This window comes from Parasteatoda tepidariorum, chromosome 1 (assembly GCF_982258835.1).
Source record: "Parasteatoda tepidariorum strain Cologne lab strain chromosome 1, Ptep-v5.0, whole genome shotgun sequence".
Lineage (NCBI taxonomy): Eukaryota > Metazoa > Arthropoda > Arachnida > Araneae > Theridiidae > Parasteatoda > Parasteatoda tepidariorum.
Genome location: NC_141755.1, coordinates 25,937,510 through 25,954,230, shown reverse-complemented (window position 1 = coordinate 25,954,230; position 16,721 = coordinate 25,937,510). Strand labels below are relative to the sequence as shown.

General features: G+C 29.8%; 1 protein-coding gene across 1 annotated transcript in view; it reads right to left on the bottom strand.

Moving 5' to 3' along the window:
• The window catches only part of LOC107450269 (protein O-mannosyl-transferase Tmtc3), a 250,346-nt gene that overhangs the window by 133,979 nt on the left and 99,646 nt on the right, over window positions 1-16,721 (bottom strand). Inside the window, exon 3 of the mRNA XM_071180106.2 lies at window positions 396-583. Coding sequence (XP_071036207.1) covers window positions 396-581 — 186 coding nt within the window. The 5' untranslated portion in view covers window positions 582-583. The remainder of the gene's footprint in view (window positions 1-395; window positions 584-16,721) is intronic.

Genomic DNA, 16,721 nt, shown 5'->3' with positions numbered 1-16,721 from the left:
AATAACATGATCAAGGAAATAATGTTTATTCAAATTTCATGTATTTTATAGCATTTTTTTAGATATTTTATTGTTCATTTCATCCAGCTAAATCTATTATAAAATAATTATTTAAAACAAATTGCAAACAAACAATTTAGAACAGAGGCATATATGTATTAGATTCATATATATAAATAAAAGTTAGACCTAAACGGATACTAAAAACAAAACTACCACATTCATAAAACTGACTTAAAATTATAAAAAATCTCAACCGAGATGTTTTTGTGAATGAAAACTTCTTGACACAGAAAAGGACAATAGAAATGGAAGTAGAAATATAATTTTTTTCCAAATTAAATAAAGCTGATTAATATTCTCATTTCAGTCAAATAAAACTATTTAATATTTACCTTTCTTAGAGGCGTTCCCCAAAAATCATTCATGAAAACATTTGTAATGGGTGTATGCAGTCTGACATCCCTGTTTTCTTTTACAGCTGCAATGTCATCATAAGCAAAACCACAATTTAAAGAGTTACTGTAGCATACGGCTACCAATGCAGCTAATAAAAAAGGGCATACTCGCTCAAACTCCATACCTGTAACACAAGAACTGACCTTAGTTTGACACTATGAAACAACATATTTTATATATATATATATATATATATATATATATATATATATATATATATATATATATATATATATATATATATATATATATATATATATATATATATATATATATATATATATATATATATATATATATATATATATATATATATATATATATATATATATATATATATATATATATATATATATATATATATAAATATTGTATATTTTAACCATAAACATTTAATGACAATAAAGACTATAAAGGGAAGATTTTTGTATCAGATATTGCGCTAAAATAGTTGTCAAGTTTTGGCAACAACCTAGCAATTGTGTGAGAATAACTAAAATAAAAACAACACAAATTGTGGCAAATTAGAAGAGTAATATTTTCACACATCTGCTCTCAAGATGTAACCGCTAACATTAGAAAGCCATTAATGTGCACATTACATTGCTAATATTCAGATTAGTTAAGTTGATGAATTAAAATGAGGAATGGAATCATATGTTTTTCACATTTTACTTAGGTAACGTGTACATAAACGGCCTTCATATCATTAAACTTCAAAATGTTTTTTTCACTCATTCTATCAGCTAATATTTAGACTATTTTGAATTGATTCTTTAAATATCGGAACATTATTAAACAACATTTTGTGATTTTATTAATTATACCAATGGCTTCTATATACGTTTTTGGTGTTATAGTTTTTAAAATGATTGATGTTAAATTCTATTAATTAATTTAGGGATTGTCTAATGTAGTAAATTTTTATAGGAAAAAAAATGAAAATCGAACAATATATATATGCATAAATGACTGTCGCTATGAAAAATATATTATTCGTCTAAAATAAAATAAAATCTTATGTGCCTTCAAGTTCATTATTTTTACTTTCTGTTTAATCCCTATTGGAATTTAGCTTTATTTAAAGTAGACAAGCTGGATGAGAATTAAAAAAGTAGTACAATAAAAAAATTGTTTGCAGGAGCGAAATTCGTTTTCTGTTTATTTAAAATCTTTTCCTAGTACTTTATAAGACGTGTTTATAATAATCCAAATTTTATGCACTTGTTACTAAGATTAAAAACATTGCTTAGCTTTCTTGTTTCACACCATTGATACCCATATTATATTTTTATAGAAATGTATGTTATAATATATACACTGTAAGAAATTCCGTTGTGTATAGTTGACACAATTTTTTGATGCTGAGTAAAATTAGATACATTTTTAAGCACAGAATCCGATTTATTATACAAAATAACATGTCAAATTTATAAAATCAAAAAAATAATGTTTCTAAAAAAAAATCCGAACAAATTTTTAAAATGGGCTTTTTTAAAAGCGAAATATTTCTGCATTGAAGCCATAAAATCAATTCGAACATACGTGAAAAAATATGTGGAGTCAGAAACCAAACAATCGAAAAAATGAATACACAAAACCAATAAACAAATTAAACTATCACAATGTAAAAGTAAATAAAAAATGAGAACTGTAAAAAAAGGTAGTTAACCTCAACACCAAAAATGGTGACAACTGTACACCGAAACTTTTTACTGTGAATCTATAATTTAACTCGATGCATAAACATGAACATTCCTTCTATTGGTACACATCTCCGAACTTTTATAATCAGTTTAGCCTTACCGTTTTTTGAAATAGTAAGGTTTTTATTCCACCCCTTTATCACCGATATTTGAAGTAAAAGAAGAAAAGATCTTTCTACGAGACTTGGTTGAGTTCCGAGTAAATAAAATGTACAAGTTGAAATAGAGTAAGGAAGGGAAATGAGAAATTCGGATTTATCTATTACTACTGGATTTCCGACTCGGATTTAGGAAGCATGGAAGCCCATTATGGCCACAAATGATATAGGCTTAAGGGAGATACAGAGCCATACAAGGAAGGAAGAGGATATCGATTAGGACACAGACCACATCCAATGGATGTTCGCTGGAGATAGTCATCCAGTTGAAAAAAGTTTCTTTTTGTAACAAAATATTACACTAAGAATAAATATAATGTGATTTTGTATGTCGAGAGTCCTGCAAAAAAGCTGAATTTGCTGCTTGGAATATTAATCAAAACAGTCTTTTGTTTCGAATCTTGTGGATGAAAATGTGAACATTTTATTTCCTGGTGTGTGATGATCGTGAGATGAAAGCAAGGTATATTAGATATCTCAGCAGGTTTAATGTGTTATCTTGGTGGTAAAATATTAATTAAATTATGAATAATTAAATTTAGTCAATACGTTACATTTTCATAGAAAATGTTTCCGGCTGAGAATGTACGAAGAAAAAAATATGGTCAAACCTACCAGAATGTGGTAAAATTTTATCGTGTGCATTTGGAATAGGAACACCAAAAAGCGCTGTAATTTTTACCAAAGCTCCATACTAATAATTTTAGTAAAATATGGTTTTATATTCTGTGATAAAGTTCGGTAAATATGGGGAAATTTGTTGATTTTATCATGATATCTTAGAGCATGGTAAACAAACACTATATTGGGTTTAATTAATTTTTCACTTTTGCAACTTTCACTAAATATGTCGTAATAAGAATTGAAATTTAAAAAATACAGAATCGCCGGTAAACTGTTACATGTTAATGTAATGAAAAATATTACCAAGTTAATGGTTTAAATATATTTCATTTTAGTTTTATAAACAATAATTTCTTTTCCTAAAAAATGTCAATGGACTATTGCAATTTTAAATGATATTTTTCTCAGTGTAATTCTCCAGTAATGAAATAATAAACCATGAGACCGTAAATAATGAACAATTAAAAACATTACATAAATGAATAAAAAATGTACAGTCTGCTTGTTGCTTTAGAACCTGGGTGTTTTTTCTTTCGACATTGTAAAAATAGTCACAAAGAGCATTAAAAGATGGCACTGCTGACTAGTAAGCTTAGAAGACAATGTCTTCTGCTGCGTATCAGGTAGCAGGAAAAAATAAGCCAGTAAAATATCAGAGAATTCAAGTATAATAAATCAACAAATAAAAATTCCCCATGAATCCTGAATATGCATTATTCCCATTTCATAGCATATTTTGATAAAGAAATATGACGAAAAGCAGTCATGAATATTTCGTCAAAAGTAAAGATTATCATCAGTTAGATTTGGTCTTGAACCTTGATAATATGATACAAAAAATTTAAAGATAATAATATTCGCTGCGGTCTTAAAGCAATTTGTAACGTTTCGAATAAGATTTTATTTAGAACTATCAAATTATCATGGACTTTAAAAAAAAAATTCAGAAATAAAGTGCCCACGAGTCAATGCCTAAGAGAACTTCAAAAATTAAACAAAGTATTCTATTTTCTGTCCAGAAATTTGCTGGTTTTATAATGAGAATTAAAATAAATATTTTAAATTTTTTTAAGTAATTGAAATTTAATAACTTAAGTATAAACAAATAAATATTAATTTTTACTTGATTTAATTAAAAGTTTTCTAATTTGCGGTTTTAAATTAAAAATTCAATTTTCTTACAATCATTTCTATCTGGTTGGTTGATTGGCTAAATACACTGGTTATCATAAATTAAGGAAAAATCACAAAAATAGCGATAACTCTTTCAAAAGTAAGCCAAACCGTGCAAAATTTGCATATGTTGTCCACTAAGAGTAGCTGAGTAAAATTGCAATATGCAAATTAGTGGCGCTGCACTCGGCTTACGTCATCTGCCTGGAGCATAAAAGTCCAAGTTTGAGAGAAAGCACACAAATTTTACTGTGATTGCGACATTGAAAATCTGAGATAGCCAATTCGTAATAATGACCTCTAGGCATCATTTGCCTGAAGAACTACGATGGAGAGCCATCGGGAGACTAGAGGCAGGGCAGAGTCAATCAGAAGTGGCCAGATGGCTAAATGTGAGTCCATCTGTGGTTCATAGACTTTGGAGGCAATTTCAAACCACAGATTCGGCATCTAGGAGGTTCAGTCAAGGACGGCCAACTGTTACGACCAGTGCCGATGACCGATATTTGACATTAAGTGCACGCAGGAATAGAACCGCTACTCCGACACATCTTAGATCCTCTCTTGCTGCAGCCACCGGAAGGTTGGTGTCAACGTCAACTGTGCGCAGAAGGCTCCACGAAGGTGGTCTGTATGCGAGACGACCAGCCATTTGCGTGCCGCTCACATCACGCCATAGGAGAGACCGTTTGCAGTGGGCCCGACAACATGTCCACTGGACGTCAGATCAATGGAGGCCTGTTCTCTTTACGGATGAGTCCAGGTTTAGTCTAGAAAGTGACAGTAGACGTTATTTGATATGGAGAGAACCTGGGACCCGTTATCATCCATCAAACATCCGTGAAAGAGATGCATACGGAAGAGGCAGTGTCTGTGTTTGGGGAGGCATATCCTTAGGAGGGCGCACATACCTCCATGTCTTTCCAAGGGGAACCGTGAATGCTCAGGTTTATCGAGACAACATCCTTGATGCTTATGTGCGCCCATATGCCGGGGCAATTGGTGATTGCTTCCTGTTACAGGACGATAATGCAAGACCACACAGAGCTCGCATTGTTGATGATTATCTTCAACAGGAAACAATTACTCGCATGGAGTGGCCAGCTCGATCCCCGGACTTGAATCCTATCGAGCACGTTTGGGATGCTCTAGGGAGGCGTGTATCTGCCATCAATCCGCCCCCTCAGACCCTTGCCACGCTTGCAACTGCTTTACAAGAGCAATGGCTCTCACTTCCTATTGAACTGATAGACCGCATAATTGAAAGCATCACACATCGCTGTTTGTGCTGTATTGCTTCTAGAGGCAATCATATTCCATATTAAAGGTACTTTTTCTATTGCAAACCGATACTTCCAATTTGTTTATTTTATACATGTGCTAATTTCTATACTACTATTAATGTCTGATAATTTCTTTTTATGTTGTTTAATACCTTACTATGTGTTGTATATTGTGGGTAAGTTTCATAAAATTCCATGTGTAATTTCTTGAGTTATCGCGATTTTTTTGAATTTTCCTTAATTTATGATAACCAGTGTATGTTGGTTGTATATGGCTGTACTCTGCTGGTCACTAAGTAAAAGAGTTACACTTTTCTTTAAAAAAAATTTATATAGTCCCAATGCCCTTTATAAAATTGATAAGTTTGCGATGTGTAGGATAACCAAACAGGGATGAAATATCTGAATAAAAGCTGCCAATTAATTTATTCCTCAATTGTTTGAATCTTTTGTATTCAGTTTTTTATGGAAATGTCGACCTGTTATTTATTACAAATGGATATATGTTCTGTTTTTCAGTAGATGCATATGGGTAAAACGAGAATGACCGACGGGAAACAGCTATAAAGATACGGATAAATTTCCTGTAATTAACTATTACATGAAATTTATCCAAATTTGGCTTTCCAAGTGATGTTAGGTAACGAAGCAAAGATCAGCAATCTAAAACGTATATCAATAATGCACGTGGGATATCAAGTGTGTTGTTTCAAGCGAGTGTGCACATTTTATTTTTAAGCATGAGTTTTTTACATTAATCTTTAAAATATTTCAACATGTTTATATATTAAAGGATTTCTTTATTAGTTTGTTCCTATTAGGAATTCAAAACTATGAAAACAAATAGATTTATCAAACAGTAATGAATTGATTATTCAGATTTAAATTTTTTTTTAAAAAAAAATAGGAAGATCAAGCAAGTCACCAACATTTTCATACTCAAGTTTTAAATTAAAAGAATTTTAAAAAAATTATGCATTTTTTTCTGTATTTAAAATTATGTCATATCGTCAACAAAAAAAAGATTTTCAAAATTACTTAAATATTTTAATGATAACTGGTTTTGTTCATTTTATTTAACATTTTCTATAAATTTCCTTTAACTATATTTTAACAAATAGTTACAATTTTGTAAAAATTCATAACCCTATTATATTTAAAGTTAGTCAGCCAATATCTAATAAGTTACCGAAGATTAAGACTTAGATCAATAAAGGTAAGACTATAAAAGCCAAGGAAAATATGAATATTCGCTGAGCTTGAACTGTCGTCGCTAATTAAAGCTCCTCGAAAATACCCCCAGAATCCATAACTTAAAACAAAATTTAATCCGGTTTGTACCTCACCGGGAAAGGAGGATTCCAGGAGAAAACTTACTTTTTCTTTTCTGAGAAAACGATAAGTCAGATTCACGTCTTTTCGGGATTAACCAAAATGATATTCTTTAATCGACTTTACTCTGGCTTTAAGCCGTAGTGTCACATTGCGCCATAACTACCAAAAGTTTCCGCACTCTTAATGACATGCAAATGAGGCAGGGGTAGTAGATGCGATTATCTCGCCCAATAGTCAACGATTTAAATTTAAGCTATCGGGGAACACTTTGACGAAATACTTGGTTAATCTCTTGGAAACTTTAAGGGATTAGGCGATAAACGTTGATTGTAAGGAAAGAAAGAAGAGAGGCAATAAAAAAGAATATATTCTCTTTAGAAACGTCTCCAAATTTCGCTGTTATGTTCTTACAGGTGATTGCAGGTGTTATGTGAAGGTTATTCTTAGGCAATATCTTTATATTTAGGGATTACGGGACGATGAGTAAATGGTTTCAAGGAATAACACTTTACAGATTTCAAATAGAATAAATTTTTGAAACAAATATGATTAGGAAGAGCGTAACAGTGAATTCAGCTAGATCCAACTTAATTTTGAATTAAAATATTAAGGATAAGTTTCAGATGCAGGCTATGTAATTTACTAATTAATTAAAGACAAACAGAATAAAGTTAAATCCGATTGCTTTATTTTAGAAACAGACTAATTTAAGGTATTATACCCTAATTAAAGATTTCTAATTGAAATAGTCCCCCAGCTAAATCTAATGTACAGTTTAATGAAACTCGAGAAATCAAACTACCAATTGAAAGCTTTTTTTGACAAACAAATAAACTGCCTACTGCGAAAATAAGTCACTTTTGTTAAAACAAGTAATTAGCCATAATTAATGTTATTGTGTAATTATAGCCATGGTAATAATATTAATGTTCTTGTGTTATTAATGCTATTATGTTGTTATGATAATGTTATTATGGCTCATAATTAATGTTATTATAAACCATATACTCTTAGGCTTATGAATGCAATATAATGATAAAGCACACCTTTCTAAATATAGATATTATTAAAAATATTATCCAAAATATCTTGAGATATTATTGAAAATATTACCCAAAATGCTTATCGAAATTTTTGAAAAGCTACAGTTACTCTATACGGATTTAAAAACAAAGCAAAAAGTCACATTTTGCTAACAATTATATTACTTCTTCAAAATATACTAGATTAAATAAATATTTTTTTCTATTATAAAATGAATATAATAATAACTTTCATTAAAGTTGTCTTGAAATCTTCAAACTATATCAGTTTTTATTTTGTTACTTTAGATCATTTAGTTTTCATAAAAGTAACTTAGATAGAAAAGGCAATTTTTATTGTTAATAATATCAAATAGAAAAAAGGATAATAATAAATTTTATGAAGAAAGGGGTCTTATATAGCCAATTGGAGTGAATCCAAATAAGCACCAGAAGTCATTAGAGAAAATTGAAAAGGAAATTCTAAAACTTTTCTTTTGAAATATATGTCTCAGTTTTAGATTAAATTACATTTTATATTCCTTCGTAAAAGAAATTTAAGTATTCTTTTCGTTAAGAAATAGTTAATTTTTTTCTTGTCTCGATGCTAGTTCTAAGAATAATAATACTTATGAAAGTTTCTTGCAATTTATGTAGTGAAGTGAGCTTAGAATTTTATTTAAATATTAAAACTATTGAAAATTAATATTGATGGCATTTAAGACGACATTAATACCATTAAATATGTCGTGGGTTATATGTCTTCCAGATAAAATATGAATTAAATGTAGTTCAAGAATAGTATTAAAATTATCACCATTTCTAAAGATTTTTACCCGCACACAAGAAAATAGCTAAGCAGACTCAATAACAGTTTTACTCCAAAAAATTATCTCAATGAAACCTAAGTAGCATATTTATTTTCTTGTAGCGTCTAAATTATACAGTCAACGGTTTTTCTCTCTAAAAAAAGAAGAAAAAGCCTAAAAATATAATTCGAGTGAAAGAGTTTGTTATTTTATTGAGTATAGCATAACACTAAATATGCATAATAATTTAATTGTTGCATTCTCCCGTTCCGTTTGGTTAAGGATTTTTTAGTAGAACAAAAAATGCAGCTGTTTTAGTAGAATGCATGATTTCAATTACTTATCAATAACAACGATTCATTTTCCTATCTGTTCTGATAATTTCACTTGCATTAGTTCTATTAGCATTTTTGCTAGAATCAACAATAGTTGTTAATTTAAACCAAGGTTCCCAAAGTGGTCCAGGTAGATCCCCAGGGATCCATGGGAGACCTCACGGGGGTCCACGTAGACGTAAAAAGAAAACAGGGGTTTACAAGTTGTAAGGGGGGGCATGAAAAATTTTCCGGTTTTCATAATAAAGAAAAAATTTTTTGTCTTGGATTTACCTATCAACGTAGGCAGGTAGCATCATTCACTAGGTAGGTACTCAAAACTATTTCAGACCCAGTTTAAACACAGAATTGAATAGAACAATAGATAATAGTACAAGTGTACACCACATGTCGAGACTTGCAAAGTGCCGCCCGTGCTCCTGCTCGCATTTAAACACCCTGCATGATGACTTCAAAAATAGATTTGAAGATATTCTGACGATGGAAATACCACCATGGATCATAACCCCCAATTGGAAACGGAAGAGGCGAATGTGGTATTACAAGAGGAGCTGCTTGTGCTCAGCACCAACGAGGAACTGAAGGTGAAATTTAAAAAAGGCTATCAAACATTTTGGCTGCAGGCAGAAATCCCCGAAAAATATCCTGGACTGTGGGAAATTGCGAGAAAATTTTTGATAGCGTTTCCCTCGTCATATCTTGTCGAAAGAAGTTTTAGTGCCGTTACCAACCTGTTAACAAAAAAGGGAGCAGATTGAGCATCACAGAACGGGGAGATTTGAGATTACTTCTTACAAAACTGAAACCAAATATTGATAATTTGCTGTCTATTCATCAAGTACATCCGTCTCATTAAAAGTATGACTGTTTTATATTGTTGATTTACATTTCAGAGTTCATTGTTGATTTTTTGTCAATTGTTGATTGTTTGTAATAATAAATGTTTATAATTTTGTATAACCACAAGTAATATTTTAATAAATAGGACACAAGAAAATGTGCTACTTTTTTTTTTTCTTAACACCCCCAATTTAGGGTGATATTTTTTATGAGTTTTGGGAATACAGAAGAAATGTAGCAGGGGTCTGCCGAAAATAGTAAAATTTTGAAAGTGGTCCACGAGAAAAAAAAGCTCGGGAACCTTTGATTTAAACTAAGAAATGCTAAAATTATTTTACCTAGTAATCTTTATCTCCCTTTTCTCAACACTACAAAAAGTTCTGGATCAAATTAAGGTACTGGAGTCCGAAGTGCATAATCCGTAAATTTAATTTAATCGTGAAATCTATCTTCACCGTAAAATTTTATATCACATAATTAGAATAATAATTGCTTAACTACAGTGATTCAGTGAGTTTATAATAAATGTTACTGTAAAAATTACGGTTTATCAGATACTGTAAAAATTGGTTTCACTGTAAAAAGTACCATCTACATTTAGCAGCAATTTTATCCATAATTTTTTTTCAGTGTGCATATTAAAATTTTCAATATGATTATAAATCATTGCAATGAACTTTTAAAATGCAATTTTAAATGTCACTATGTTTACAAAAAATTTAAAAAAAAATTATATCAATAAAAATACAAAATAAATAATTTCACATAGAGTATATTTCAGCTATTATAGAAGAAGAAAAAAGAAAGCTTTTGTATTTAATGAAAGTCATTTTTCAAGAATAAAACTAAAATTTCCAATTCAAGAATATATTTCAACATTCAAAAACTCACGTATTCCACACTCATCCGACATACCCACGTGAATTGAAAAACCGGATGATGCTATGCAAGAACGATCGTATACAACCATCCGCAATAAATAAGTGTGAACCTAATACATGCCCAATTCAAGCGTAACGCAACGGGAATCTTCTAGTTCCATAAATCGGAAATAAATTGTCGCGTTGAAAACTCCACCTGCCCCCCTCATCACTGAGGCCGTTAGAATTGAAGTATCGGGCGCTGCCTATAAGTGGTCGATTTCGGGGGTGAAATATTCCCTTTTACGGCCCGGCGAGGCGACTGCCCATAAAAATAATCGCTCTCTAGCCGAATTAAACGGCCTTTTAAACGCCCTTTGATAAATGATGTCGCCGTACTACCTTCCACCTTTCATTCGTAGGCAAAATTATACACTTGCATTCGAGAGACTTCTCGAAAAAGAATAATGTCAGGAAAAATAGTAGACGAGTTAAATATATTACACTTTATTTGAAATCGGTAAAGGGGTGACCCTTTTTTGATGAGATTCTCGAAAAAAAAGTAAGATGAAACGGTTTAGTAGCTTTCAAAAACGGGCGAATCGTCAAATAAAATTAACCATTCGTGTCAATGTTTCACTCGAACAGTTATGTGATTTATGATCTATTTAAAAGATAATTTTAAAACCCATTATCGTGAAAGCTTCATGAAAATTTGAATGCGGTCACTGGAATATTGAATATAAGGTATGATTTAATGCCACATATTTCATAATGTTTCAACCTAATTTGGGAGAAATAATTAATCAAGTATTATTACTGTGAAATAAGGTCGACTGCCATGATGAAGAAAGAAAAAAAATGCTTGGAAGATGTCTTATTGTTTCAGTTAAAATTTAGCCTTAATACAAAATTAAAAATGCTAATTTATAAATAAAAAATCATATTATTTCAAAAATCTGCATGAATTCGCATATAATAAGACATCATAACAGAAAACTCAGTATTTTTAAGTAGATTTTAAGGATGGAATATACCAGACAAATATTTTTGATAACTGTTTCAATATTGATCAGTCATCAAGAATAATTTCAATCAACTGATTTAAATTTAGTTATCATTTATAACTTAGCATCCGCAGTAGCTCAGTATATAGAGCATTTGCCTCCCGGTGAAGTGACCCAGGTTCGAATCCCAGTGGTGCCAGTTTGATACGAATTCTGCTCCTGACACGCATCGATCACAGTGCAGGTGTAAAATATAATACAAATTCATAAAAATATCACTCGCTATCAAATTTATGCTTAATACACAAATTCATTAAAATTTTATTTATCACTTTCAAAATTAAATAAAATGCCCCCTAACATCAATGAGTTTTGAAACAAACTAAGAGATACTTTTCAGGAGTTTATTTAATAACACTTAATTAAACTTTATTATATTAATATAGGAAATTAATTCCATTTTGTGAAATAACTTACATAAATTAAAATACGTTAAACAATTTAATAGCACATTTATCAGAAACAAACCTCGATTGAATTAAAGCCGTTCTCCGGATAAATCCGAACCTATTCGATAGAAAGCAATCTCATTAAAAACATTGACCTTCGTAATACCGCAATACATATTTCATATACCACCCATAATAAATAAAATATGCATAATGAAATACACGACATTTCATAATTGCTGTCACAATGTCTCTGTGGAAACAATTTAGCGAAAGAAAGAAATAGAAGGAAAAAAAGGAAATGGCGACAAGAACGACGACCGGTTGGGTTTCTTTCGGACACCTTAATATACATCAAAGCTCTGCATGGATGCCATTATTTGACTTGCGTGTCCATTCATACACATTATGAAGAAAAACCACGTTGACATCTCAGCAGATACTGAAAGATTACAGAATAAATCAATATCAGAGCCTTTTCTTGTTCTTTTGACTGCAGAGTAATGGAGATGTGGTCGACACGTGTTACTGTAAATCTCTCTTCTAATATATGGTTCATGCTCCTTTTTTTTTTCATGCCTGCTGAGACACGCAATTTTTTTTTCTATCATTAATTATGTTGATTAACGAAAACTTAGTTTTATACTTTTATTATTGGTATTAAATAATGCAGTCGATAATTAATAATAGGTTGTAACTAATAGATAAAAGTTGAGATAAACTGTGAGTAATTGTAGCATGCAATAGTAAAAAAAAAAGTAAATATTGACCAATATAATTAGTAATTAGTGCTGATTTTTTTTATATTTTATAATATGGTAAAATTTACCATTTTTCTAGCTCTATGGGTGTACTGAAAAACTCATTTCAATGGAAGTCCTTTGGTAATGATTTTGTTAAAATTAAAAATAAAATATGATTTTATACTATAAAATTTGTTAACTTCATCATGATATCTTAGAGCATTGTATAAAAACCAGTTATTTGGTTAGATTTACTTTTGAGTTTTGTATTTTTTCCAAAATGTAAACAAGAAATTCCAGGCAACTGTTACCATATGAACGAAAAAAAATAGCAAATGAAGAGTTTAATTACCATATACTTCGGTTTTATTAACAAGATTTTTTTTTGGACCAGAAATGTCATTACTCAACCATACCAGAATTTTTTCCTCGTGTATCATTAAAACTAAATATAACTCCTTATTATTATGTTACTTATATATGCAAATAGTGTATTTAAAATAACAATAAGGAACAGTTTACTAACATTGACATTTCAAACGTTTAATTTCTGCCCAACATATTGTTTAGTTTGTAACAACTTTTCGCTACCAGCACGAGAAAAGAAGTTCGATTTTGGGACAATAAGCATGGAAGTATATTTTATGCAATGCAGATTACCAAACTATTAAAAGCATTACCATTTCTTTTGAATAGTTTGCAACGCAATAAACTCATTAACAAATAAGGTACTTTTCGTTTAGCATGAATCAAGCGAAAAGTCGCCGATATATGTAGACCTCCAATAACATTTTTTTATATTATTTATTTTTTAAAACACATAAAAATTCAATAAAAGAGAAGAAAAATTCAATAAAAATAAAATTAAATAGCTAAATTACCTTACAGCTTGATAACCGAAAAGTAATACAGTGTATAAGATGACTACTTTATATGGGCTTTTCAGATTCTAACTTACAGCTTTACTATTACTTAGGGAATTACTATTTAAATCTAATAGCCATTTGATAACATGGAGCCATATTATTTATTTTACATTTTATTACGAATCTTATTAGAATTATCTTATCAGTAATAAAACTAACTTGGAATAATAGAATCTTTGAAACTAACTTAGATTAGTATTCAGAAAACAATTTCTCTTTTATGCTTATTTATGTACAATTTAACGAGAAATTTCTTAAAAAATATTTAGTATTTCATCTCTTAAGTATTTTATCTTTTTTAAAATAAAAATGAATAATTAGTAACGTCAATCTCAAGTCAAAGAATTTAAGAGAAAAAAGAGTATTTGTCTGAAATAATTGATCTCTTAATATCTACAAATTGTAAAAAAATAAAAACTGAAATATTCGAATTCATTTTGAGCTTTAAAAAAATTTATTATTAGCTTTTTTATTTTCGTTCGTTTAACTAAAGATTTCTTTTTCATCTTAATGATCAAAAAATTTAAAAAATAAATAAAATCAATTTCTCGACAATAAATCAAACATTTAATTTATGAGCAGGATTTAAAATAATTTAAATTTCTCCTTTTTTACTTTAAATGCATTTATAAGTTTAGTTAATCGAAAAAAAACACTTTTTTAATGAATGAGTGTATAGAAAGTATAACAGCGTAAATTACAAAACCTGATTAAAATTAAAATATAGCTGTAAATTATTAAGTAACAGGCGTAAATGATGAAGTGAAATTATGAAAAAAATACCTACAGTCTAGTTTCGTTATTTGTATGAGTGATTTACTATTATTTATTTTTTATTTCTGTATAGCTTATAGCTCACTATGCCTTAGCTCATCGTTGCCAACTCGAGAAAGGCAAAAAAATATTCTTCGTTTTCGTTCTGCATGCATACAAGTGTTTTGTACAATGTGGATATTTAAATTTTTTTTTCTAAATATAAAACTATAAACTTAACTTTGTAAATTTTTAAACTTTTTATTTCGGTTTTTTATTTTTATTCCCAGTAAACATATGAAATTTAAATTGTTAAATAATTAAACTATTAGTTAATTAAACTATTAATTAATCAAATTAATAATTATTTAAATTATTATTGGGCCACTTAAAAGAGCATTATATGGAACAAGATTCCATTCGGACGAAAGAAGTGAAGGAAACTGTGCAGGACTATAGAAGCAACCAAAATCTGTCGACCATATAAGCATAGTATTACACCGCCCTTTCTTGGAATTTCTAGTAAAGGTTATCTTAATTAAACCTGTCCATTATTTTTAATTTGTCAACCCTTTTACTTAAATAAATTTTCTGTTAAAAAGCAAGCTATAAATTCTATCACAATTCTTACTAAACACGCTTTAATGTTTTCCAGTACAGCATATTTATCAAAATTTTGAAATAATCCATTTTCAGTTCACAGAAATTTTTTTTCACTTCATTTCGAAGTTTCTTTTAACAAATTTCTTGTAAAATGAATCGTCTCACCAAAGACTTTGCCTACATTTTTCTTTTTAAAGCAAGGACGTTTAAAAACACAGGATAACGGCACTTTGTGCCATGCAAACGGAGTCACCCAGGGTGAAAAATTACCCATTCGCCTTGTACTTGAATGGAAGCTAAAGTTAAAAAAACACAATGTGACTAAGGCAAAGCAATTCTTTTCCCTCTCTGCCGTAGTGGAGGAAAGATTAAAGTTTCTTGGTGATCTGTCTATGTCTCTGCTAGAACACGAAACTTGAAAACTTTTCTTTCTTTTTTTTTCCAGGCGTTTTTGGGAAGACAAGAAAGCTGAAAATTAGAAGGATTCGGGTTCACTCTGTCACGCCTTTTACACTGGCCTTAGCCTAACAGTTTCACATTTCCCGCGTAGAATTGCTTGTTTGACTGATTTTTTTTGTTGTATACCGAACCGTTTTAAAAGCTTGGCTTGCTGCTTTGAAAGAATAATGATTCAGGATTTTCTTAGCTTAAAGAGATTAATTCTCGTGATTCTCAACTGGGAAAGAACGTTTTTTTTTAATCAAAGAACCAGTATTTAAAAAGCAAAAAAAATCTACTAAATTAAGAAATATTTCATTGCAATTTCCAAGAGCAAGTGATTAGAGAAGAAAAACAAATTTGGTGTGCAAAAATAGTATGACACAAAATTGGTATGATAATTTATATTGTCATTGTCATTATAATAGTGATATTTTTTCTTCAGTCAATTTTCAGTTTCCTGAATGTATAAAATTTTGGATTATATTAAAAAATTGGCGATTTCGCGATGAGGGAAAATGTATTATAATTTTACACAGTTTATTATGAATATGAATAATGTTATTTTTACGTATTCACATTTTCTACTTAAATATTTCAGGCAAAAATACATATTCACAAAATAGTTTTTGTTAGTTATGTTAATTGATGCTTTTAGGTAGGAGTTAAAGCCATGGAATAGATATTAATTAACAGTGTGCACTGAACATTCGTTTGTCATAATCCCCATTTTCAAGCTAGCGCATTTCAAAATTACTTTTGAAATTGTTTTGATAAAGTAAGGGGGTTTGGAACTGAATATAAGAAAACAATTCAACTCCATTTTACATTTTAAATATCTTTTGCTGCATATTTTCATTTACAGTACCATTTATGATGCTTATAACATCTTGCCGTCGTGTGGTTAAGTCTCAATACAAAACATTAAAACCTGGTCTAATTCGAATGGAACCTTACATTTTTCTCTTCATGATTTATTCATAAGATTCAAATAAAATGAACACTGAGTAGCTCATGTACGGGTTCATTTTTCAAGTAGCCTAGCTAAAATTTTGGAGTTACTCAACTACATTCTAAAGTAGCTAAATTAAGGGTTCAGCGACGTTGAGTCTTGCTACAAAATGACAGATTCTGGTCTAATTCTAATGGAATCTCTGATTTTTAATTTCATTATTAGTTCCTAATCATCAAATCTAAA